The following is a 26,139-nucleotide window of genomic DNA, read 5'->3' on the forward strand; positions in this document are numbered from 1 at the left end:
CTGAGGGCTTGATTCAGCCATGTGTTCTCTACAGATCCAGGACACAGCTCTAGCCAGCTCTTACGGGAGGGAGAACAGTCAAATGACATTTTGCTAAAGCTAATGACTAATGCTGTCACGCATGTTAGTCCCATGTTCAGCAAGTCATTTGCTCATGACTTAGTTTCACCCATGACAGAGAGCACTTGTCAGCTAGTGTTCTGACTTTCAGGAACTAATTTCATTAAAGGGAATAACAGTGAATGCAGATCCATGGCTATTACTATCTGTGCTGGAGTGGGGGCTAGGATGGGTAGTCGCCAGTCCCATTGGAAAATTAACTAAGGCTGGGTGGTGGCGGCACACCCCTTTAATCCCAGCACTCAGGAGGCAGAGGTAGGAGGATCTCTGTGAGTTCGAAGTCAGCCTGGTCTACAGAGCAAGTGCCAGGACAGGCTCCAAAGCTACAGAGAAACCCCATCTCGAAAAAAAATCTATAAAGTTCCACAGAGAAATCCTCATCAGTGTCTCAGGAATTTATGGGAATTCACTTAGTTGCCCCCTCAGCTTTTGCTCAAACTAACTTATAGACAGAACCCTCAGATTTAAGATCTTCTGGACTGTAAGTTTTTGAAGTTATATTTTAGTGTTTGTCAAAGTGTGGTCCATGATGCATAGTGACAGAAGCGCTCTAGGTGTTTATTTAAGAAAGTAGTAAGATAGGACTGGAGGCGAAAGCCTGCACTCCCAGCTTCTTGTCATGTTGAGGCAGGGGAATCATGTGTTCAAGTTCTACCTGAACTACAGCTATACTGTGAGTTTAAGGTTAAGCTAGGCAACTTAGTGAGATCCTCTCAAAACAACTTTCAAAAAGGACTCAGTGCTTGGTGAGCATGTGTGATCAGGCCCTGGGTTCAACCTCTAGTATCGTCAAAAAGAAAAAAAACAGTAAGTTGGTGGGACAGACATAGGCCATTTATTTCAGTGTGAGGCATCAGATAAGAAACAACAACAACAAATCTTCTAAATCCAAGGCGCGCGCACGTGTGTGTGTGTGTGTGTGTGTGTGTGTGTGTGTGTGTGTAGCGTATAATGCATTTTGGAAGCCAAACACTGGAGGGACAATGTTTTATTCCGACTTTAGAATTTTATGTTTGAATGTTTTCTTATGTTGGATTAAGTTGTGTCTCTTTACTGTTCATTTGGCAAGTGCACAGACTATGGTTTAGTCATTAGACAACATTTGTTATATATGCATAGAAAAATATCTGGAAGCTTATGATGTTTGTAAACAGTGCCTCTGGGTAGTAATGGGGGATGTTCTTTATTTCCTTTTAGTCTTGTTTTATTTCTCTCTCTTTTTTCTTCCTTCATTTAAAAATACGCTTCCTCTTTCTGGCTTCAATTTCCCCATCTGGGAAAGAGAGTTGTAACTTTGTGAACTTCAAGAGCAGGGTCTGATCGGGTGGTCAGTGACTCCACACTAACCCCTAGCTTCCCCGTCCACCAATAGCATAAATTGCATATATAAATAACAATGTTATATTTCTGCATATATTTACCTTGAGATACCCAGCAACCGTTTTGATGCCAGAAAAATGATTCCGTTTGTTCTCAAGGACTGGGAACAGAAATAACCCACTATCTACAAACCTCAAAAGTTCCTCCTCTCTTGTTAGCCTTTAAAAAAAAAGCCCTCCGCGCATATCTCTTCCTACTGCAATAAGACTGTGAACCAAAAAGTCAGGGCGTGGCCACCCTGTCCTCCCGCCCGGACATCACCGCCCCTCGCACTGCTTTCTTGCATAGTGATTGGCTGAAAAGAAGAAAGATCTCCGCCCCTGGTCTTATGACTGGAGCCCAGGCGGCGATTCTTGGCTTTCGCGGTGCTGTGGTCGGTGGTCACCTGTGCTTTCGTTTTTTCCCGGGTCTGCGAGGGTGTTCGTTGCCATCGCCTGTCAGGTCGTCGCCTGCCCCGTGGGATCATGATGCGCTTCCGCCTCTCTCCGGTTTCGGGCTCGGGGCTCGTCCTGTTCTGTCTGCTCCTGGGTGAGTTTTCGGGCCCTCTCCTTTAGTGTCTTCAGCTGGGCCCGGGGGAAGGGAGGGGGGGTTCAAAGGCCACAACCTGAAAGACTGGTCTGCGGGGAGGCGTTGAGAGAAGGAGCAGCTGACACTGGGCGGCGGCGGCGGCCCGAGGCGCGGGGCGGGGGGGGCGGCGGAGGAGAGCGGGGCGGGGGGGGGTGCCTTGAGCAGTGACCTAGAGAAGGCCTGGCTAAGGGATGGCCGGCTAGGAGGGCCCTTGAGAGTAACAACTATGCAAGTAAGGGGATGTGGAGGAGGACGGCATCAGATTAGGCCAGAGGAGTGAAGAGTTCCAGACACCTGGCATGGAGGGAACAACTTGGAAAAGAGTCTGGGGGAGCAGGGGAACAGACACCGGGAAGTCTGGGTTATTTGTCTCAGGGAAGAGTTTTGAAGATGGTGGAAAAACTATAGCCAGAGAAAGGAAATTTGTAACCCACGGAAGACGCTGTACCCCTGGGAAATTGTTGGTGGTCAGAGTACAGGGTTCAGATATAGGACAGTAGGGCCTAGGGGGCGGAGACAGCGTTGGGGGCTTTCTAGGTGAGATCCGAGGCTAGGAGAGAAGGTGACAAGATGGGGAACGATGTGGGGGTTTAAGGATGGTCTTGGAGTTTTGAGAGCAGAGGGATCTAAAGTAGCTGGAGTAACTTACTGCAAAGAAAATTTATACCTAACCTCTGGAGACAAACAGGATGAGGGAGAACTTTGGGGGTGGGGAGTGAATATCCGACTTATAGGTGTTGAGGATCTTGTGGGTTTTTTTTCTTTCCCCTGTAACTTTTTGCTACTTCCTCCCCGCCAGACTCCGACAGAGAAATCCCTCCTAGATGCTAAAGCCGGGGGAGCTTCCAAGATGGTAGTTTGTATATCTGACTTTTGTATTCTACATCCTTTTCTTTAGAGCCTCGGGTTTTTTTTCCTCCTTTCCCATTGCAATTGCCTTATTTGTGGTGTAAAAGTGGTAGGTAATAGCCTAAGGATTGGTGGTAAGAGTAAATGGGTTAAGGTTGCTTGTGATCCGCCCCAGTAGACTAACATAATAGCCTAAACTTGAACTTTGATCACAATGTGTCCTCCTGACCTGATTTACTCTGCTTGTTGCTACTCAGTGGCTCTGGCTGTTTGTCCTTTAATAAAGGGATAGAAGGTAAAGACCCATAGTGGAATGGAGTAGAAATAGGTACATTTGTAATTCACATTTTGGTGGAATAGAATCTGCTGGAACAGTCTGTTCTCACCCAGTGGGCATTTGGCAATATATTGTAGAGGCATTTAAAAATTTTCCATAATAGCTTTTAAGTTTTTTTTTTTTTATTTTTGAGATTGTATTGGGATTGCATTTTTTTCTTCTCTTAATCCCTTCTAAATTCTCCCATATACCTCTCCCTGCTCTCCTTCATGACCCCCTTTTTAATTTATTCTAATTTCATGCATATATGTGTTTGTATATACATCTCTACCCTAGAGGCAGTTTTGCACATCTCACAGGGCGGTGTCTAATTAACAGGCCAGGGATCCTACTAACCTGTCTGTAAGAACAGGACAGTGCCTCTCAGAGTTGTCTCCAGCCTGGCGTGGTGGCACCTCCTTTAATCCCAGCACTTGGGACATAGAGGCAGGTAGATCTCTGAGTCTAGCCTGGTCTACAGAGCGAGTTCCAGCACAGCTAGGGATGTTACACAGAGCAACACCAAAAGAAAAGAAAAGTTATCTCCTTTAACACATTAGCAGTGGCACCTGTGAGGAACCCAGCTTCAGAGCATGGCATCAGATGAGTTTATCCAGTAACCCTGAAGGGCCTTGCGAGGGAGCCTCTGCAATCACAACTTTCCCTAGCAGTACTGAGCTCTTTTCTCCTTTTCACTCTCAGCCTTTTGCTTATATACAGTAGAATTTTCCAGAAGCTACATAATACGTGATGATATCACTCCCCCACCCCCATGACTCCAGTGTTCTTAACTTCCATTTCTAATACAGAAGTGCCAGCAAAATATAATTCACCTAAACCAAATCTCTGGGAGGTCTTCCAGAGATGGGACATTCTGACTCTAAAACATTGGCAGGTCCTTGATCTGGCCTAGCTGACCACATTTTGTGTAAGTAACTCCTTGTATACTTCTGAAATTGGGCTGTGACACTTCATTCGAACCCTTACATGGGGAGCACTTGCTGCAGGCTGGCTGGCCGACCCCACGAGAGGCTTGTTTACAGTGGAAAACACCTTATCAGCGACAAGAACACGTCTGACAAAAGCAGCTATTAACCAGTAATTCCCTGCCAATTGAATCTGCACCAACACAGTGCTGTTATTGTTCAGAGAAAGAAACATAGTTGACCTACATGTTTGTTTTTATGCCATTAATTTTTTTTAATGAAATCTTTCGGTTTGTGTTTACAAAAGCAGTCCTTGCTTGCTGCAGAAAGTTAGCAGGTGAAACAGTACATAGAACAGCTCACACCCAGTGAATCTGGAGTTACTTGATTCATCCTTTTGGGTAGTTTCCAAAGCTGACTCCCTCCCTTCCCCAGTTCAGAAAGGGATCTACAGGAGCAATGTGTAACAACATAGGATTCAAGGGTAAACATTTTCTTGAGTTATCTTTTTTTATTTTGTGTAATGTTTTGTCTGCCTGCATGTCTGTATAGTACAGGTGTACTTAGCACCTGTGGTAATTTAAAGATGGCAGCACTTACGTCCCCTGAAACTGGAGTTTCCATAGCTGCACTGGGAACCAAAACTGGGTTCTCTGGAAGAGTGACCACTAAACCACCTCTCCAACCCAGGATCCAGTTTTTAAGTCTAGCGGAAGCCAGGCTGTGATGGCGCACACATTTAATCCCAGCACTCGGGAGGCAGAGGCAGGTGGGATCTCTGTGAGTTCGAGGCCAGCTTGTTCTACAGAACGAGTTCCCAGGACAGCCAGGACTGTTACACAAAGAAACCCTGTCAAAGTCTGACATCTCTTGATTTTGATGTGAGGTTCAAGATGCTGTGTGCCTTTTGCTTCTAAGAATTTATCAAGCCTTCAGTTTTTTTTTCTTTTCTGGACTTTGTGTTTTTATATTCCCATGTCAGAATGGACACCCAATAAAAGGGGTTTGAAAACTCAGTAGGCACTTACTGTGTGCCTGCTACTTACCTGGGTGCCAGTCCTGAATGTGTGCTCTCATTACCAGCAGTGCACTGGTGTTTCATTTACAACTTCCTGACTGTCCCAGCTCTATCAGTAGCCTCTTAAAAATACCTACTTTAGCCAGGCGGTGGTGGCACATGCCTTTAACCTCAGCACTTGGGAGGCACAGGCAGGCAGATCTCTGTGAGTTCAAGGCCAGCCTAATCTACATAGAGAGTTCCAGGACAGCCAAAACTGTTACACAGAGAAATTATGTTTGGAAAAACTAAAAGGAAAAAAAAAAACCCTACAGGGTTGCGCCTATACCTTGGTTATAAAACACTTGCACAGAATGTAAGAGACCCTAGGTTGAATCTCCAGCATTATGAAAAAGGCATATCAAAATCCTTGTTTTAAATAAGTAGAGAAAACATTTTTAGACTTTAGATTGGTGTTTCTCACAGAAATTTATTGATTTATTTGGATTTTTGAGTGCTGGGATTAAAGGCATACACCACCACTGCTCACAGAAAAATTTTCGCTGCCTTTCATTTGAAAGACCGTATTGGGAAAAAAAGTCTGAGTTAGAAACATGAAAAGGGCAACAGGTGAAATTCCTTTCCTAATATCATTGCTTAATTGTGTTTCCTTAGTGACAGAATTCTGTGGTCATCGATTTTTATAACTAGCTTAACTTCGGTTTTTGGTTTTTTGAGACAGGGTTTCTCTGTGTATCCCTGTCTTGGTACTCACTCCAGACCAGGCTGCCTCTGCCTCCTGAGTGCTGGGATTAAAGGCATGTGTAACCATGCCTAGCTTAACTTCTGTTTTTAAGGGGTTGAATGAGATTTTTAAAAAAGCTTCAAGGCCCCTCTTAGGGGTAAAAAAAGCTTTGATGAGCATCCTGAGTGTAGTCCAGGTTGGGTCGCTCTCTCCCCCAGATATTTTTTAACTGCCTATTACATTCTAACCACTAGAAGCAGATGAAAGGGAGACAGCAATGGACAAGACAGTGGAGGGTCTGCTGTCATATGATCTCCATTGTAGAGGGGGAAGATAGCCCAACAGGTAAATAATATTTTCAGATAGTGACAAGGGCCATAACAAACAGGAAGCAGATAATGAGGAATGAAAATGACTAGGTAGATAGTTGGGCGGTAGGGATGCTCTGTGGGTTTATATTATGTGATCATAGGGCTTTCTCGGATTGAATGACATTTGGTGCTGGAACGAGGTCCGTCTTACCTGTAACTATTTGAGATAATATGGGTGGGGAGGATCTGGAGGAATTGGGGGAGGGGAAACTATGATCAGAATATATTACGACTTTTCAATAAGAATAAAACAAACATAAAAGAAATTACTTAAGCTAAAAAAAGAATAAAAGAATAAATCTTGTCTCCCAAACTCTTAGGTTACTAGCCTATTTTCTGTTCTTTACCTTATGGTGTTAGTCTCTGAGAGGATGCGATGAGTTTAGCTGCTGGTCTTTCCCGTGGCCTGTGTAGCACCAGGCCTAGTGGTTAAAGGTCAGTAAATTTTTGCTGGGGATATTCACTGGGTACAGCAGATAAGATGGTGAATTAGGCCAGATGTGGGCTTTGTTTTCTGTGAACCATAAAGGCTGTTTCCCAAAAAGCTTCTTTGTGTCTTTGGATCAAGAACTTCAAAATCGGTGGTAAGAATACAGATAATTATAGAATAATCTCACATGACAATTCTAGTCTCTCTTACTTGTGCTCCTTCTTGGGGGTTAGGAGTGACCAGGGTCTTCAAACTTAGAGATCCACCTACCTCTGCCTCCTTAGTGCAGGGATTTAAGGGGTGCAGTGTCACATTTAGCCCCATTGCTTAGGCATGAGGATTAATGTGGAGAACTCGAAGGATTGGATGAGAATTAGGTTTTCTCAGCCAGCATCTGCCTCCTGGAGAGCATCAGAAAGACAAAATGTTAAGCACGGTTTTGTTGTTGTTACTGTTTTTTTTTCTACAGCCTTAGCACATTTTGTTTACCTGCTAATGTTGAATTCATGGTTCAGTTAAAATTTGTCTCTTTGTCGTAGAGATACTTGAAAGGACAGGCTTGACATGAATCCATTAGTCTTTGGTTGGCATATCTGGTCTATATCAGGTCTATTCTGTGTATCTAGCCTTCTTTCCCAGTAATGTACGGTGGACTTTTGTCTGTAAGCTAGCCTTCTTTCACAGCGCTGGAGATAGCTTCAACGACCGGGTTCAGGAAGGCTGTACTTTCTAATCACAATTTTGTACTGAAGTGGCCAGAGATTCTTCAGTTCCCAAAGTGTATTTATTATGAGTACTTGTTGGTATCCCACTGTGCATTGCAAAAGCACTCTGGAGGCCTGCCAAATGTAGCTCAGCAATAGGCACTTTCCATTACTGCAAGAGTCGTTCTACCTACTCTCTGACCTTAAAAATAATCAAGGAAGTCATTTCATGGTGTTTAGAATAGTATGTTTAGTTAATTTTAAATGTTGCTTTTCGCATGGCTAACATTCATCGCTTAAAGCCTTATTATTTTCTGTCATAGCAGACCTAACAGAAGGAAAAATGTGAGGCACAGTAAGCACGAGCAGTTCGTTGGATGGAATTTACAAGAAGGCCATCCTTAAACAGGGAAGAAAGCATTGGCCTTTATGTCCTACTTTTTTCTAGTGATCTCATTCATTCCTTAGCCCAAGCTTGCCTGGAACTCACTGAGTAGCCTGGGCTGGCCTAGAATTCATGGCAGTCCTCCTGCCTCAACCTCCTGAGTGCTGGGATTGTAGGCCCTGCCCTGTTTTGTAAAGTATATGTGTGTACTTACACATATATGTGCGTGGTACTCGTGTGGAAAGCAGAGGACAACTTGCAGGAGTTACTTATCTTTTGTGGGTCCCAGGGATTGAATTTAGGGTGTCAGGTTGGTAGCAAGTACCTTTACCTGCTGAGCTACCTTCCTGGCCCTATGCCTTTTAAGATTTGGTTTATTCTATATGTATGTTTTCCTTGCATGTATGTCTGTGTACTATATGCATGCCTGGTGACCTCGGAGTTCAAAGACAGATTTGCATTCCCTGGGACTGGAGTTATGGATGGTTGTGAGCACCATATGGGTGCTGAGATTTGAACCCAGGTCTTCTGCAAGAGCAATGCTCTAACCACCGGGCCATCTCTCCAACTGCATATGCCTTCTCTCCTCTCACCCACCCCCCCAATCCCTTTTGACCAACCTCAAGGTAAATGGGTAAAGTTTAGGATAGGGCCTAATATGATGAAAGTAAAGACACAGCTTAAGATGGGAAGGGTCCCTTTCTTTAAGCTCCAGTGTTTACTGAAAGGGAGGCTTGTAAACAGGATGTCTAACTTGCTTGAAAAACATCTCTTAGCTCTGAGTATTTATACCCCATCGAAAAGCTGTTAGACAAATAGACGCTGTAATTCTTGGCAAGGTAACTGGCCCAGAGTCTCACAGCTAGTAAGCGTGGCTTCCTGAGTGGAATTTTAGCTTCTCAGGTCCACAGTTGGTTCTCTTCATTGCTTCATTATACTGATTTTGAGGTCACTGTGTCGTATAAATTTTTTATTCTTATTTTCAGTTTTAAAATTTTTATCTCTGTGTTTTGCCTGCTTGTATGTCTGTGTATCATATTTATCCTGGTACTTGAGGAGGCCACAAGAGGGTGTTGGATCTCCTGGGACTAGAATTAGAGACTTCTGTGGGCTCTGGGAATAGAACCTGGGTCCTCTGGAAAAGCAACCAGTGCTTTTAACCACTGAGCCATTTCTCCATCCCCTCTTGTATGATTTTTTTTCACTATCTTCCATCTATATTTCTTGTTTATTTGAGACAGGGTCTCCATGTAGCCCTGGATGTCCTGAAACTCTGTGGACCAGTCTGGTCTCGAACCCACAGAAATCTACCTGCTTCTGCTTCCTGAGTGCTGGGATTAAAGGCATGCGCCAACACTGCCAAGTTGGCCTTTGTTTTAATCTGTGTACTTTTCAGGTACGTTTGGGCCAAATAGACTTGAAAAAAATCTAGCCACTATTTTTTTAATACAATACTTTGTGTTTTGATAATTGTGGCTGAGTTCTAAACGAACCTCTAAATGACCTGGTTAGAGCAGTACCGAGAAGATAATTGCACTCGAATGTTGACTTTTGAGGCTTGACCCTTTTCTTTTTTTGTGTATGTAAGAATATATTTGAATTTATTTTTGTTTTATGTGCACTAGTGTTTTGTCCACATGTGTGTCTCTGTGAGCTATTTCCACTCCCCAACTGGAGTTACAGACAGTTGTGAACTGCCATGTGGGCACTGGGAATTGAACCTCGGTCCTCTGGAAGAGCAGTCAGTGCTCTTAACCACTGAGTCATCTCTCCAGCCCTTCTTTTCTTTTGAGAATAAATTTTCAGCTCTATCATCAGATATTCCAGAATATATTCAGCTATGGCTTTTAAAGGCTTTACAGCCTTTAAAATAGTTTGGCTATTCTAAAAATCAAGCATAGCAGTTAAATGTGGAATTGACTCGCTAGAGACATTCTACTCAAGTGTAACATTTCAAAATTAATCTTTTACTTTATGGGAAAAGCATTATTGCTAGCTTGAAATCTGAGTCACAGTTTATGGTAAGCTGACATGAGGTTTGAGGCAGCATCCACAACATTGCTAAGTTCATGGTTTGGAAGGCCAAAAGAACAGGCTCACTTGTAATTAGACTCAGCTGGGTTTCAGGTTCACGTTGCAGGGTATTTTCATTTTGATGTAATCAATCAGTATTGAAAACCTAATAGATATTCAACACTACTAGGAATGATAGGAGATAGAGGAAAAGTAATAGATCTCCTCCAATGTGACAGACAAGATAGATGACATTCATAGAAAAGATACACTTCTAGGGACTGGCTTAGATAGGATCTTATGGTTATAGGTGCAAATTGGAATTCAAATGAGTGATGGAAACACTAGCAAAAGAGACTCTCTCTCCACATATATCACTCGCACACAGACTTTGGTGTTTTAGTAATAACAAACTGCTTACTGTATTTCAGTTCCCACAGTGTACTAGTTTGCTTCGAAGGGACAGTTCAAAAGTGCTGTTTTAGAGCCTTTGCCGGTAGGCGAGACAGGCTTCAATGATAGAAAATGATTATGTTGAATACTTTTCCAGTGTATTTATTGGCAATTGGAGTTCTTCATTTGAAAATTATTTATCATTTGTCTGTATAATAAAAAATATTGAAAGAACAAAAAAATAAGGGTAATGAAGATACTGTAAAGTCAACTGAGATCTGCTAATATGCACTGCGGACTGCTCTGTAGGGCTCTTTTATTCACGGGAAGTTCTCAGAGAAGTACTGCTAACTGGAGAGCTGGATAGCATGCAAGCATGGGGTCTGTGGGGTTTTTCTTTTTCTTTTTTTTTTTTTTTAGACAGCCGTTGAGGGGGCTTACTATCCTAGACTACAGCCTTGAATTGATCTTCCTTCCTCAGCTTCCCAAGTGCTAGCTAGGATTTACAGGCGTGCATCACCACACCCAGCTCCATTTCAGATTCTCACTTACAAACAAGCAGCAGAAAGAAAACCTGATGGATTTGGAGCAGAAAGGGAATTTATTGAAAACAGTGGGGCAGGGTTAGGGAACACAGACCTGTAATTCCAAGCAGGGAGTGGAATTCTTAGCTAGCCTGGGAAACTGAGTTCAAGGCCATTCTGAGTTGCTTAGTTGTCTGACTAGGCGTGGTGGGTCACGCCTTTTAATCCTGGCATTTGGGAGGCAGAAGCACGTGATACTGAGTTCAAGGCCATTTTAGGCTACTTAGTATGAGGAGTTGCCTTAAAAAGAAAGGGGAAGAAAGGAAGAAAAGATTGTTTTAAAACAAACAAACCAAACAACCTCCCACTGCCAGACAGCAACAACAACAAATCCTCAAACTATAATGGGACATTTGCATACTCCCTTGAAACCACAATTCCACTGTTAGATAAATATTCAACACATACAGGTATACCAATACACAAAGAATGTTTACAACAGCATTAGGGATGGGGCAGATTGAAAACCTTCTAGCTGTTCATCTACAACACTAAAGATATATAACAAGATAACCCCATAATCAGAAGCAGTATAATAGAAATAATGAACTAATTGCAGTTACACACATCACAGTGAATCTAAAGAAGCCAGACCTAAAACAGCATAGTAAATTGTTGTTTATATCAAGCTAAAAAACAGGCAGCAGTATCTATCTTGTTACAAGTCAGGGTGGCATTTTACCGTGGAGCTATAGGAACTTTGAAGGTATAGTCAGCCTTCTTTCTTTTCCATGGGTTGCAAATTCACAAGTTCAATCAGCCATGGATCAAAGTATGAGAGAAAATAATAGTATTTCTGCTGAAGTATAGACTTTTTTGGGTTGCTGCTACCTAGACGACATAGTACAACTATTTACATCACATTTACATTGTATTATGTCAGTGATCTAGGGAGGTTTGAAAATATATGGGAGGGTGTGGATGGGCTAAATGCAAATACTTTATACACCATTTTATGTCAGGGACTATAGCATCTGTGAACTTCGGTATCTTGAGAGTCCTGGAATCTGTTGAATGTTCCCATGGATAGTGACACTGTACTTGGAATGTTCTGCTTCTTTGAAGGAGGATTCACTTACTCATGTAATAAAAAATGCTTTGAGCTGTACTTAGCACCGAGTACATATTTTCCTTGCATGTTATGCTGTGTATGTAACATCTTAATAACATATTTTGCTTTTGTAAAAAGAGAGCAAGGGCTGGTCATGTAGTTGAGTGCTAGCACACTTGCTCCCCAGTTCAATTTTCAGTAACTAAACCACAAAATAAATAAATAATGTACAGAAATAGAAAAAAAGTACATAGATTAAATTACTTGGAAAGAGGAACTCCTTTGGCCGTGTGTACCAAAACTTGATTCAATACTGGATTGCACTGTTATGACCAAGTGCAAAACTTCAGCTTCTACCACTGGCTAGTGTCACCTTTTTTTCCTGGGCACTTGAACCTGCCAAGCTGTTTCCTTAACCATAGAATGCTTTATCTATAGCTGGGGCTCCATTCTCAGTCCTTGTACTTTAAGTCCGGGGTGGAATTTTTGGTTAGGAACATTTTAGCTATAAGGGAGAGTGAGAACAAGTGCACACCTTTTTCAGTTTGGATAGCACAGTGATGTGGGCCAGCCGTTAGAATCAAGCTGAAGGGTACAGCTATTTCACATTTATAGCCTTTCTTGAAGATTTAAGCCAGCAGAAGAAAGTGGCTCTCAAGTGCTAGACACAATAGAAGCCACTCTGAGTGGAGTGTAGCCTTTGGGCCCATTGGAAACAAGTTCAACCAGATTAAATAAAGGGTGTGTTCTGGGAAAATAGTCTGAGTGATTGAAGCCATAGGGTGGGACAAGATTAAAGATTACTTTGAAAATCAGACAGGAATTAAATTTATTTTGGGACCCAGTAAAAACATTTAAATGGGAGCGTTGGAGGAGTGGTGTCTAGCAGCATGTTTCAGGGACTCCCGGAGGGGTGGGAAGTAGTGGAAGGATGGAGTGGTAGACTGGGAATAGAAGTAGGACCAAAATGCCAGGCTGTGCCTTTGTATTCCAAGGTACGGGTTGAGGAGACAGCCCATTGGAGGAGGAAGTGAAAGTGAATCTGGGTTTGGAAACTGCTGAGTGAGCCTTGCAGAGGTGCTGGTGCTTGTGGCTTTGCAGAGGTGGCCAGGTGTGTCTGGGGCCGCAGGGCATTCTTGTTTTCAGGCTTCAGGAGGTACATTAGCTACTTTAGTTGGATTCTAAGTGATAAATAAACTAACTCCAACCTGAACTCTCTTCTGGGAACCTTTACTTTCTCACCTTGGGCAAATTGGTCTTACCACTATCTTCCACAACTTCCTTCCTGTCACTTTAAAGTCTTTGAGAAGAAAATAGTTATCATGAGACACTGTTTTTTTTTTCTTAATTTTTTTTCCAGATGTGGCTTCTCTGTGTAGTCCTGGCTGTCCTGGAACTTGTTCCGTCTGCCAGGTTGGCCTCCAACTCATACAGATCCGCCTGCCTGCAGATAATATTTTGTGAGACCATCTTTCTTTGTAGCTTAGGTTAGCTTTGAACATGTAATTCACCTACCTCAGCCTCTTTTTACATTTTTAAAATTTAATTTTAATTTTATGGGCATAGGTTGTAATGGTAAAAATGCTGAAGGACCCCAAGTGGCAGCAGCTGGTAGCGGGCCAAGAGACCGTGCTGCAGGTCCCCGAGTGGTGACAGTGGGCAGTGGGTCCCGAGACCATGACAGGTCACGAAGGCAGCCAGTCCCAGCCAGGTAGCCCCCGAGTGGCCACGAGGGGCAGAGTCCTAGACAAGGAGCCACATGGCGGATGAGAGAGACAGATAGGCACGTCATGCAGATTGAGCTTGGATATCTATTTAGTGGGTTATGAAAGGAAAAGGGAGGATAAGGGGAGAAGGCGGAAGAGCAGAGAGAGGCAGAGGTGGGGAGAGGGGGGAGGAGAGGAGCCACAGCAGCAGCTACTACCTCTTTGGGAGATGGAAAGGAAGGGACTTGGGCTGCAAGGGGAAGGAAGATCTGCCTGCTTCAGGGGAGGACAGGGGAGGAAGTGGGCGGGGCTTGTCTCTTAAAGGGGCAGGACAGACCATTACATAGGTACTTTGCCAGCGTGTGTGTGTCTGTGTGCCACTTGTATTCCTGGCACTGGCCTAGGCCAGAAGAGGCTATCAGGAGGTGGAGTTACTGGTCGTGAGCTGGGACTCAGGTCCTCTGGAACAGCATCTGGTGCTCACAACCACTGAGCTATTTCTCCAGCCCAGCCTTTTTTCTTTAAAAAAAAGTATTTTAGATTTATTCTTATGTATATTAGTGTTTTGCATGTATGTAATTATGTACCTATAGAAGCCAGAAGAGGATATGGGACCCCTGGAACTGGAGTTATAGACTGTGAGCTACTATGTGAGTACTAGGAATTGAACCCCTGTCCCCTGCAAGAAAGAACAGGTGTTTTTAACCGCTCAGCCATCACTGCAGCCTTATACCTCACCTTCCTGACTGCTGGGTTTGTAAGTGAGCACTACCATGCCTGGCTTCTCAATTATTTTCATAATAGTTTTGAGTGGTTTGAGTAGAACAAGAGTATCCTTTATTTTTAAATTGATTTTAAGTAATACATAAACATAAAATTGTATGCAATAAAATGGGGTATTATGATGTTGATACATATGAGTATTGTGTAATTTTAAAGAATCAGGCTAGACATTGATCCCTGGTGCTGCTCATTTCTTCACGGGGAAAGCTTTGAAAGACCTGTCTTTTTGAGACATGCAGTACATTGCTGCTGTCTCTAGTCGCCCCATTGTGTAGTGCCATGAAGCATGTCTCTCCTAGCTGTCCTAACTGGAACTTCGTTTCCATTGATTGGCATCTCTCCACCCCTTTTTCTCATCTACTCTGCTCAGCTTCTTATATCCACAGTTCTAGCCTCAACTTGTAAGGGCTATCACAGAAGAGAGGTGTACACTGATACCAGTAATGAATGTAGATGCAGAACTCGTAATGAAATCATAGCAAATTGATTGTAACAACATATTGAAAGATCTTTTATCATGACCAAGTAGGCTTTATACAAGGATACAAGCTTAGGACTTTATGCCAAGCTGAGAGGGCGAGCACAGGCAAAGCAAACTTCCAGGTGCTTAGGAAGATTGTAAGGGTAGACTTAGATCTGCTTGACAGCTAGCTCCATTCCATGTCTGGAGAAAAGGAAGTGGCAAAAACCTGTGTTCCTCATCCAAACTTGTTCTGAATCCTTGTCAGCAACCACAAGCTTTAGCATAGCGTTTGGCCTTGCTAAGGCAGCCAGATCTCTGGAGCATGAAAGGTAGGCTTTTGTGTACGGCTCGAAAGCTGTTGCTGACGCGTGCCAGTTTGGTATTCCTCAGTTTTCTCTTTAGTCTAATAACATGTCCCTGCCTGTAGATAGATGACACTGGATCGCTCGGATAGCACTAAAGGGTGTGCAGCTATCTTAACAGGAAAACAACTTTCCCCTTGGGTAATGCATGAGACAGGCAAGACAATTCTCAGATGGTTGCCTGTTATTTATGTTGCAGGTGGATTTGCTGACATATTTACCCCTTTTCTATTAGGATATTGAAGCTTTAGACCCTTGAGTTTAATAGGTAATGTTTCAGTAACCTTTTAAGTATAGAAGATGAGAGATAAGTTAGATGAAAAGTCCCAAAACATTTCTGCCTGAAAAGTTTCTCCATTTGCAGAAGGAGCAGGCTGAGAATTTAGGAAGTAATTGTAGGTCCATGTGAAAGGTGCAGTTTTAAAGGGAAATAAATTATAATTCTGCATTTGTAAAGATTGACTTTTCTTATGGATCCAGGCTCTAACAGCACTTTGAGATGTTGCTTCAAGAGCTAACCCTGATCACATCAGAATAACATCATTTGGGAAGACTTCCATGTGCCCTAGGTCATAAAGTTGGCAACAGAATTCCGAGGAAGAGCCTAAGACATCTGACCTGTCATTATTGTAGAGAAGGTTTCACTGAATGTGTTTCAAAGAAGCAGGAGTTTAATCCACTTTCCAGACTTCTCCCTACCCTAGTTACCTCAAAAATGAAAAGAAGCAATAGAGCACCTGCCAATGTGTGAAGCCCTGGTTTGATCCACAGCATTGCAAGAAACAAACAAGAACAGCAAGAAGGCAACTATAGTTGTCTAACACTGACCTGACAAGGCACAAGTGAATGTGGGAATCAAAGTCACCAGTTTCTGCCATCATCTAAGTATCTAGGATCTAGTAAACATTTATTTCCAGAAGAGAAAATGCTACCTTTATTACTAGTGGTGCACGCCTTTTATCCCAGCACTTGGGAGGCAGAGGTAGGCGGATTTCTGTGAGTTCGAGGCCAGCCTGGTCTACAAGAGCTAGTTCCAGGACAGGCTCCAAAGCCATAGAGAAACCCTGTCTTGAAAAACAAAAAAACAAACAAACAACAACAAAAAAACCCAAAAACCAAAACTACAAAGAAAGTAACCACCGGGACATCATATACTTGACCATATGGCTTTCATTTTAGAGTTGAACTTCAGCAGTGGCTAGAATTTATTTTTACCTTATGTTGTATGATTTTTTTTTAATCTAGGAGCTGTTCAGTCTTCTGCATTGGAACTTAATTTGACAGATTCAAATGGTACTTGCCTTTTTGCAAAATGGGAGATGAATTTCACAATATTTTATGAAACTACAAACGAAACTTTTGTAAGTAAAAAACTTTTTTTTTTCTTTTTTGAGATTGACTTACTTTTTATGTAGATGAGTGTTTTGCCTGAATGGGTATCTGTGCATCACGTTCATATAGTGCTCTTAGAGGTCAATAGAGGGCATTGAATACCATGGAGCCAGAATTACAGATGATGGTGAGCTACCATGTGGGTGCCGGGAATCCTCTGGAAGAGTAGCCACTGATCTTAACCACTGAGCAATCTTCCTAGTCCCTTAAAAAGGCTTTTTTGTTTTGGTGGTAGGGTTAGAGCCCAGAGTCTCTTAGGTGGTACTAGGTAAACACTCTGTTATTGTCCTACTTCCCAGTCCCATATTTGTCTTGAGTCTTATAGTAGGGATTTATTCACATTTGGATTTTTTTTGTTTGAGACAGGATTTCTCTGTGTAGCCCAGGTGCTCCTGGAACTCCAGACCAGGGTAGCTAGCCTCATCTGCCTCTTGAGTGCTGAGATTAAAAGTGTGTGCCACCACATCTGGTTTTACATTTAGACTTTTGTACCCTTTGGTGGCACACACCTTTAATCCCATCTCTCAGGAGGCAGAGGCAGGAGGATCTCTGTGAGTTCGAGGCCAGCCTCATCTACAAGACCTAGTTCCTGGACTAGTTCCGAAGCTACACAGAGAAACCCTTTCTCGAAAAACCAAAAAAATATATATGTACAAATAATATTTCATGATTTCATGTTAATTGACCTAACCCTTAAAGCCTGTGTTTTTAAACTATTAAACTCCTAAATGTACACTGTTTAAGGTTGGAGTGGATACTTCTAATTCATTGATTTTTTTTTGAGTTTTCCTTAGAGATGGTTATATTCCAATGAGAAAATTTCATGGTATTTAACCACTTCTGAAGTAATATACAACATTAAATCTTAAATTTCTTTTTTTCATCTTTAAAACATTTTGATTTTTTTAAAAATATGTGTATGTATAAGTGTGTGGGTTTAAAAATATTTTTCTATGTGTATTTGTGCACTACTTATGCCTGGTGCCAGAGGAGAGAAAAGAGCATTGCCTCCCACTGAACTGGAGTCAACAGACAGTTGTGAAGCCGGGCGGTGGTGGCGCACACCTTTAATCTCAGCACTTGGGAGGCAGAGGCAGGCGGATCTCTGTGAGTTCGAGGCCAGCCTGGTCTACAGAGTGAGTTCCAGGACAGGCTCCAAAGCTACAGAGAAACCCTGTCTCGAAAAACAAACAAAACAAAAGAAAACAAAAAACCCAGACAGTTGTGAGCCCACAATGTGAATTCTGTGAATCCAACCTGGGTCCTCTGGGTGAGCAGCCAGTATTCTTAACCGTTGAGCCATCTGTTCAGCTCCCAACTTCTAAGAACTAGTTTGCTATTTCTGTCTACCTTTTTTGCGTGGGGGGGGGGTTCTATAGCTTTGGAGCCTGTCCTGGAACTCACTCTGTAGACCAGGCTATAGACTACAGAGACCCACCTGCCTCAGCCTCTCGAGTGCTGGGGTTAAAGGTACATACTCCCACCACCTGGCTAAAGATTTTTTAAATTTATTAAGTATGTATACAATATTTTGCCTCATGTATTCCTGCGGGCCAGAAGAGGGCACCAGATCTTATTATGGATGGTTGTGAGCCACCATGTGGTTGCTGGGAATTGAACTCAGGACCTCTGGAAGAGCAGTCAGTACTCTTAATCTCTGAGCCATCTCTCCAGCCCTCTACCTTTTTGTTTTTTCTTTCCTTGGCCCCTTTGCTTTATTTTTGTTTTGTTAAGGCCCTATTTATAGCATCACTTAAAAAACCAGTCTACAAGCTAGGAAAGCGCTCAGTGGTAGAACAGTTGCCCATTGCGCAGGAGACCATGAATTCCATCTCCAGGTCTGCAGAAGTTAGCGCACAGCTAGATAAGGAGCATCCAGGTGCCTTTTCCTGTTTTCTTTAGACATACATGAACTTGTCCAAATACCTGGTGTGTAACTAAAGAATTTGAGAACGGTTTTCATAGTATACCAAGCAAAGGGGTAGCACTCACTGCTGTTTTTTTTTCTCACCCACTCCTAAACTTTTCTTTTGCCTTTTAGAAAAATGTAACCAGTTCAGAACTTCCCGGAGTGACATATAATGGAAGCAGCTGCGGGGATGACCAGAATAGTGCCAAAATAGTGCTACAATTTGGATCCGCTGTCTCTTGGAATGTGAATTTTACCAAGGAAGCATCTGATTATTTTATCGACAGCATCTTGCTTTCCTACAACACTAGTGATACCACAACATTTCCTGGTGCTGTAGATAAAGGTAATCTTAGGAGTTAGATTTGTGTTACATTCTCTTCCTTTCGTTAGTAACAAAAAATGTAAACAAAATGATCATTAGTGTGCTCGTCTGTCTTCTCAATAAGAATGAAAAATCAGTCTTCTACCCATCTCAGTCCTGACTCCATGAATAGAACAGTGTTGGGCACAAAGTGATAGTGACTGTCACTGTGGGAGTCTCTTACTCTTTACCATTGATTACCCTGATTGTCCCATGCAGTGTTTTACTGAGTGAACTATTGATAGCAGCCCTGGGAAGTAAGTAAAGGGATTGAAGCTTGGTGACTTTCCCAAAGGCTCTAAATTTTTTTTTTTTTTTTTTTTTTTTTGGTTTTTCGAGACAGGGTTTCTCTGCAGCTTTGGAGCCTGTCCTGGAACTAGCTCTTGTAGACCAGGCTGGCCTCGAACTCACAGAGATCCGCCTGCCTCTGCCTCCCGAGTGCTGGGATTAAAGGCGTGCGCCACCACCGCCCGGCTCCAAAGGCTCTAAATTTAGTGAGTGGGTGAAAAGCTAGTGCTTGAAGCAAAGTTTACTGAGCTACAGAGTTCATGCATTTATTCATTAGCAGAAACTCAGCAAATGTTGGATGAATGAGAAAATTCTTTACTGAAAGTATACAAGTCCAGTCATTTGAGATTAGAAGAAATACCTCAGATCTTTTTACTATTAAGATGAACTTTTACTTGAAAACATAATAGTGTAGGGCTGGGGAGATGGCTTGGTGCTTAAGAGCACTGACATCTCTTCCAGAGGACCCAGGTTCAATTCCCAGCACCCACATAACAGCTCATAACTGTCCAACTCCAGTTTTGGGGGATCCAACACCCTCGCACAGTGTATATATATATATATATGTATGTATGTATATATGTATATATGTATATATATACATATATATATAGGCAAAAGAACAGTGTACATTAAATAAACAAACAAATCTTAATAAAAATAGAAAAATAGTGATTACAGTTAAAATAACTAAGGTCAGCATTTGCTATTTTGAGACACCAGCAGGTCAAGAACAACTTAGATAATTAGGCCAGTCTTATCATTCTTAAAACAAATATACCTTAAAATATTTTTAAATGTGTATAGTGGAGATTTTGAGTTTTTTGTCTTTGAAGCAAGTCAAACTGACCCAAAATGCACACTCGTCTTAGCTTAGCACTCCTGAGTATTGAGGTTATGGGTGTTTGCACACCCATATTATAAACATGTTGAGTTTATGATACTGATTTTATTAGGGTCATGTGGTGAGCCCACAAGCATTATACAGTAAATGTACAGCTGACAGATCTGGACTATCTTTGATAAGTGTATACGTACAGGACTATCTTTGATAAGTGTATACGTACATTCCACCTGGAGAACCCATTTTGCATCTTTCCTCTGGATAAGTCACTGTCAATTCTGTAGAAATCTTGTAGAATCACGGCATTTCTCCCTTCTATAATATCCCAGTAGTGTATAAACCTGACTTTTCCTGTAGGGCACCTGGATACCTCCCCTCACAACATGAAGCCATGGCGTGAAAAAGATCCAGTCAAGTCTGTTCTCATAGCCAAAATCTACATAAAAATAGTCCCCACAGACTTTTTAAAAAATCTTTCTATCTTTAATAACCTGGCATTAATTCAAAGCATGAAAAACAAAGTTAAGATTGTACAGGAGGTGCCCATTACAATAGACTAAATCACGTGGTGAGATCGGATTCCAAACAGTCACGGAAGATGTCCCTGCTCACGGATTGATGCATTTGGTTACTGATAATCAGCCTGGGGGCGGGCAGCAGATGAAATTTATGAACTCTCAGAGAACAGGATGCGGTTACTGGGTCATGCGCACCTTGAAGGGTTTCTTGATGGTGATTCAGTGTCTTGAGTATTTGTCGTCAGGGGAGAACTGAGCAGGATGGGCAGAGCAAGTCTGTTGTCCCATAGGATCAAATTTCTTTAACGTTGGTTGAGGTAATACTTGAGAAACATGGCTGCACTTCAGCAGGAAGACGCTGACCTGTCTGCAGTCAGTCGCCTTTGCCAGGAGTCCCCCACAGACTTTTTTTTGGTTTTTCGAGACAGGGTTTCTCTGTGGCTTTAGAGCCTGTCCTGGAACTAGCTCTTGTAGACCAGGCTGGTCTCGAACTCACAGAGATCCGCCTGCCTCTGCCTCCCGAGTGCTGGGATTAAAGGCGTGCGCCACCACCGCCCGGCTCCCACAGACTTTCTTTATAGACAGTAGTTGCAGATAAGAAAGGAGCCTCATACAGGAGGTAGCATATCTGCTCTAACAGCAGACTCAGGAAGGTATGATCTCCTGGTCTTCTGCTCTGACTTAACAGGCTACTAATCTGTATTACCCATCACCTTGGTTTCAAGTAACATGGGATCATAACCCAGAAATTGTTTATACAGGAAAAAGGCCTGAGTCACTAAAACTAGCTTCAGAGAGAAAAATTCTCACCTGGGCACCCTGCTGGAGTCAAAAGCAAGGTCCCCAAAAGAGATTCCTTTTAACTCAACCAGCTAGATAGATGCTAATGCAAATTAAGCCTGCAGGTTGGTGTAGCTGCCAAGAATGTGTTCCCAACCACTGGGGAACTTCATAGCCACGCCCCCTCTGAGACATAAGGTGCCTCCTTGCCAGATCACTGGTTTCTATGACTCTGTGAAAATGCATGCTTGATACCATTGTTACTGCCTGTATAAACTGAAAGCTTTGTGGAGATCACACTTAAGCCTTATCCTTTACCCTTATGCCTTACCTTTATGTCTGATGCTTTGTCCTTAAGCCTTATATCCTTATACTCATCTTCCCCTAAGGAATAAAGAAACTTGCAGGAAAAACATGCCTAAGTCCGTCAGTTTGTTTTACCCCTCAGTCCTATTCTGAACCCCGAGAGAGTGCTGGGGCCGGTCCTCAGCTCCCGATAGGGACACAGTTCTCACCTTTCAGCCCCCCCCCAGTGAGATTAGATTAATATGATGTCTGGAGTAGTTAGCTCCTGTCACTCATAGTATGCCATTCTAACTGCAGGAACACTGATGGATCAACATCAGGTGCCTATAGCTGGGGTTTAATAATACCTTTGGACTTGTGGATGGAAAAATCATATTTTAAAGACTCAGAAGTAAGCCAGGTGGTGGCAGCACATGCCTTTAATCCCAGCACTCAAGGGGCAGAGGCAAGTGGATCTCGGAGTTTAACCAGCCTGGTCTGCAGAGCAAGTTCCAGGGTAGCTAGGGCTATACAGAGAAAGCCTGTCTTGAACCCTGCCCCAAAAGACTCAGAAGTGAATGAGTTTCATGTTAAACGAGTTCTAGCACAGACAGAGACTTGAAGATCAAACCCAGGTTTTTTAAATTAATTTTTTTATATCCCAACCGCAGTTTTCCCTCCCTTCTTTCCTCCCAGTCTCCCCACCTCCAGTCCTTCTCCTCTGTTTCTCTTCAGAAAAGGGGGACCTCCCGTGGCTATTAGCCATGGCATATTAAGTTGCAGTGAGACTAGGGCACCTCCTCTTCTATTAAGGCTGGATGGGGCAATCCTGTAGGAGGAAAGGGTCTCCAAAGCAGGCAAAAAAGTCAGACAGTCCCTGCTCCCACTGTTAGGAGTACCACAAGAAGACCAAGCTACACAATCATAACATATGCAGAGTGCCTAGGTCAGTCACATGCAGTTTAGTCTCTGTGAGCTCCTATGAACCCAGGTTAACTGATTCTGTGGGTTTTCTTGTGCACATCCAAGTTTTAATTCGACTAATCTCTTAATTTGAGAGAATAACTGAGGCAAGATCTTATTGGCCATTTAGATATTTATCTCTGTGGGTAAGGCATGGTTGCATTATCTTTAATAACTAGGATAAGATTTGTCCTTGACTTTCAAGGGGTGTAGAAATCATTGAGGGAGACAAAGCTTAATTGTGCTCCCAAGTGATAGGGAGAACATTGAGCTCAGTCTGAATTTTTTGTTGTTTCTAGTTTCTGCTTCAGTGGGTAGAGAGTTCGTAAATCTTTTCTGAACATGTGAGGGCAGTTCTAGACTCTCTTTCTCAAAGCACACAATAAATTTAGAATGTAATGTGCATTTCGCAATTGCATCTGTGGATCCCTGGACTGAATGCCTGCTTTCTGAGTGTTCTCACTAGTAGTCCTGAGGAGGAGCAGAGAGAGAAGAGAGATTGGAAACAGAAAGAGAGGCCAGTTTATGATGGAGGAGTAAAAGAGCTTGGTGGAGAAATGGGTCCTGAGTTGCAGCGGCTAGTGATAGAATGTAAGTGGAAAAATCTGAGCAGTATGTTTCCACCAGGGGGAAGCAGAGGATACACAGCAGCCATTGGAGAGTTGCCTGACTACAATCCATGCTGTCTGTATGTGTAACAGAAATTCTGCAAAGACTGTTGGCTCAATGCAGTGGGCCTCATTATAGGGGGCCTGGGAAGCCAAGAAAGGGTCTTTAGCATGATGGGATAGGCACTAGGGAAACTGTGGCAGGTTTTCCTAAGCCAGAAAATGATACAAGCATAGCAGAGGGAATGGTTTGTAGAGAATATTTACTGCTGGATTAATTTGGAAGTGAGGAGACTACAAGCAGAGAAGCCAGCTTCAGAGGCTGTTATAATAATCAGGAGATGATGCAATGCATGTCCCAACTACATGGGCAACCGTTAAAGGAGGATGGCTTTAGTCTGACACATTAGATAAAATCACTGACATGTTAACCCTCTTCCTTGTTCTATTTTAAACAAGTGCTCGATGAATTTTTCTGTAGTGGGGAGCAGTGGGTTGCGTTCTCGCCGCCCCGCTCCTGGCCTCCGGCTAGCTTAAAACCCAAAATAACAACACACAAACTGTATTCATTTAAAACACTGCCTGGCCCATAGTTTCAGCCTCTCATTAGCTAATTTTCACATCTCTTGCTTTAACCCATATCTAATAATCTGTGTAACACCACGAGTGGTGTCTTACTGGGAAAGATGCAGCATGTCTGACCTGGAGGCTGGCTTCATCGCATCTGTCTCCCTGAGGAGAGGCATGGCAGTCTGTCTAATTTAGGAGAGGCGTGGCATCTGACTGAGCCATCTACCTCACTTCCTTCTTCCTGTTCTGTCTATTCCACCCACCTAAGGGCTGGCCAAGGCAGTTTCTTTATTAAAACAGAAGACCTTCCCACATCATTTTTCTATGACTATCTTCTGTATAATAAAGTATTTATCAAAAACTATTTGGAATTTAAAATACTTTCCTTATATGTACTTTAGAGAATTGCCTTTGAAATAATTTAGTATTTTGAAATACTAATTTTTAGGCATTTAATAATTGAAGTAACTTTGAAACTGCTATTTAAAAATGTTTCATGATTAAAATACAAAAAAGGTACAGACTAATATAGCAGACCTACTGAGATCCATTACTCAGAATTAATTTTTTTATTTTAGACAGAGTCTTACTGTATAGTCGTGGGTGTTCTGGAACTCCCTTTGTAGACCAGGTTGGTTTCCAATTCACAGAGGTCTTTCTGCATCTGCTTCCTGGGTGCTGGGATTAAAGGAGTGTGCTTGGCCTAGCAGATGTAATTTTAAATTGTCTGCTTCATTATTTGAAAGAAATAAAACTTTACAGATACATTTAAGGTACTCCTCGACTTCACTTTCCTTCCTGCCCGCTAGAAAGAGCTAGCCTTTTAACTTTAAGGTGTAACATTCCTGTATGTATATTATCGATGTTCATGAATAATAGTCGTAGTTTTATATAGTTTAGTATAACCCTAATACATTTAGAACTTGTTTTTCCCCATCATTGTATTTTTGATTGTTTGATTTATTTGTTTTTGAAACAGGGGCAAACTAAGTGGTTCTCGTTTGCCTGGAACTCAACTATGTAGACTAGGCTGGCCTCAAACATATAGAGAGATCCATCTGCCTCTTGTTTCCTGAGTTCTGGAAGTAAAGGTGTACACCACCATGCCTGGTTTCCCTTTCATTGTTTTTGAGGTCTGTCTTTATATAGCAAGTTCACATCTGTTCCTTTTTGATAACAAGCAGACAATTTTAGGAAAACAATTTTAATTCAAAAAACCCTCAAACCTCATCTGTCCACTAGGGGGTGCCAAGACAGCATTAAGTGGCTACCTTGTTATATGATGGAGAGGCACAGAAGGTAGCTAGGTGGTTAAGAGTGTTTGCTGCTCTTGTAGAGGACCAGAAGTTGACTCCAGTCAGGGAACCAATGTTGTAAATTAAAAATGCTGCACGTGAGAGAAAGATGCCATGTGGCAGAGTTCAGGTGAAGGGGTTTTTTTATTGGGGGAAAAGTGAATGGGAAAAGGGGGAGGGAAGAGGGAGATCGGCCTTTGGAAACAGGAATGGCAGGAGAGAAGAGAAGGAGAGAGAAAGAGATGGGAGGTGTGCAGGGCCCTTTTAAAAGGGAACGTAGTGAATGTGCACAGGAGGTGCTCTTAGTGGCTGCAGCTGAGGATGTACCCTGTCAGGACCCCAAGGGCAGGCCAGGGCGGATGCCTGAATACTAACAATTAATACATTCTTTTCTGCTTCTCTAAGAGACTAAACCATTAGATCTGCATGATCTCAGTATTTTGCAGTTTCACTGTAGGCATTACAGTGAAAAATCTGTTCACAGTGGCATAGTAAAAGCTTCTTTTACCTAAAGATTTCCTGAGATGGAATCATCTTTATTTTTCTTTCTTATTCATTCATTCATTCATTCATTTATTCATTCATTCATTTTTTTTTGAGACAGAGTTTCAAGATAGGGTTTCTCTGTAAACAGCCATGGCTGTCCTGTCCTGGAACTCACTTTGTAGACCAGGCTGGCCTTGAACTCAGATTTGCCTGCTTCTACCTCCTGAGTGCTGGGATTCCGTGCCACTGTCGCTTGGTTGGTATCATCTTTAAATTCCATCTAGGAAAAAAGTTCATAAATTACAGTTGATGTAGCATGCTTGTGGATAGTAGCACAAAGATATTTATTACAAAAATCTGTGTTTAATCCAACTCTGCTTTCATAGAAAAATTATGATTATTATCATCACTGTTATGTATGCATGTGTGAATTTGTGTGCTGTACCATGTGCATGTAGAGGTCCGAGAACGACTTTGTGGAGTCGGTTCTCATCTTTGTGTAGGCCCTGAGAATTAAGCGAAGATCACTAGGCTGTGCACCAAGTCGCGGAGCCATCTCAGTAGCCCAAGAGAGAGGAAGATCTGTCATTTCTAATGTTGCCCTGGTGGGCCACTAGCCGGCTGAAACCACACGAGCCTAAAGTCAGTCTTCCAGCTTCTAGCGCTGGAGTGACAGGGATTTCAGTTGTGAC

At 42.5% G+C, this 26,139-nt stretch overlaps 1 protein-coding gene and 1 pseudogene across 2 annotated transcripts in view; one reads left to right on the forward strand and one right to left on the reverse strand.

Annotated features, from left to right (window-relative positions):
* Nucleotides 1-1,826: 1,826 nt before the first annotated feature.
* Nucleotides 1,827-26,139, forward strand: part of Lamp2 (lysosomal associated membrane protein 2) — a 49,173-nt gene continuing 24,860 nt past the window's right edge. For both annotated transcript variants that reach the window (XM_038315983.2, XM_038315984.1), the window contains exons 1-3: nt 1,827-2,028; nt 16,391-16,506; nt 18,579-18,792. In XM_038315983.2, coding sequence (XP_038171911.1) covers nt 1,965-2,028; nt 16,391-16,506; nt 18,579-18,792 — 394 coding nt within the window. In that variant the 5' untranslated portion in view covers nt 1,827-1,964. The remainder of the gene's footprint in view (nt 2,029-16,390; nt 16,507-18,578; nt 18,793-26,139) is intronic.
* On the reverse strand, nt 20,620-20,795 carry LOC119804586 (annotated as a pseudogene).

Source organism: Arvicola amphibius, chromosome X (assembly GCF_903992535.2).
Source record: "Arvicola amphibius chromosome X, mArvAmp1.2, whole genome shotgun sequence".
Taxonomy (NCBI): Eukaryota; Metazoa; Chordata; class Mammalia; order Rodentia; family Cricetidae; genus Arvicola; species Arvicola amphibius.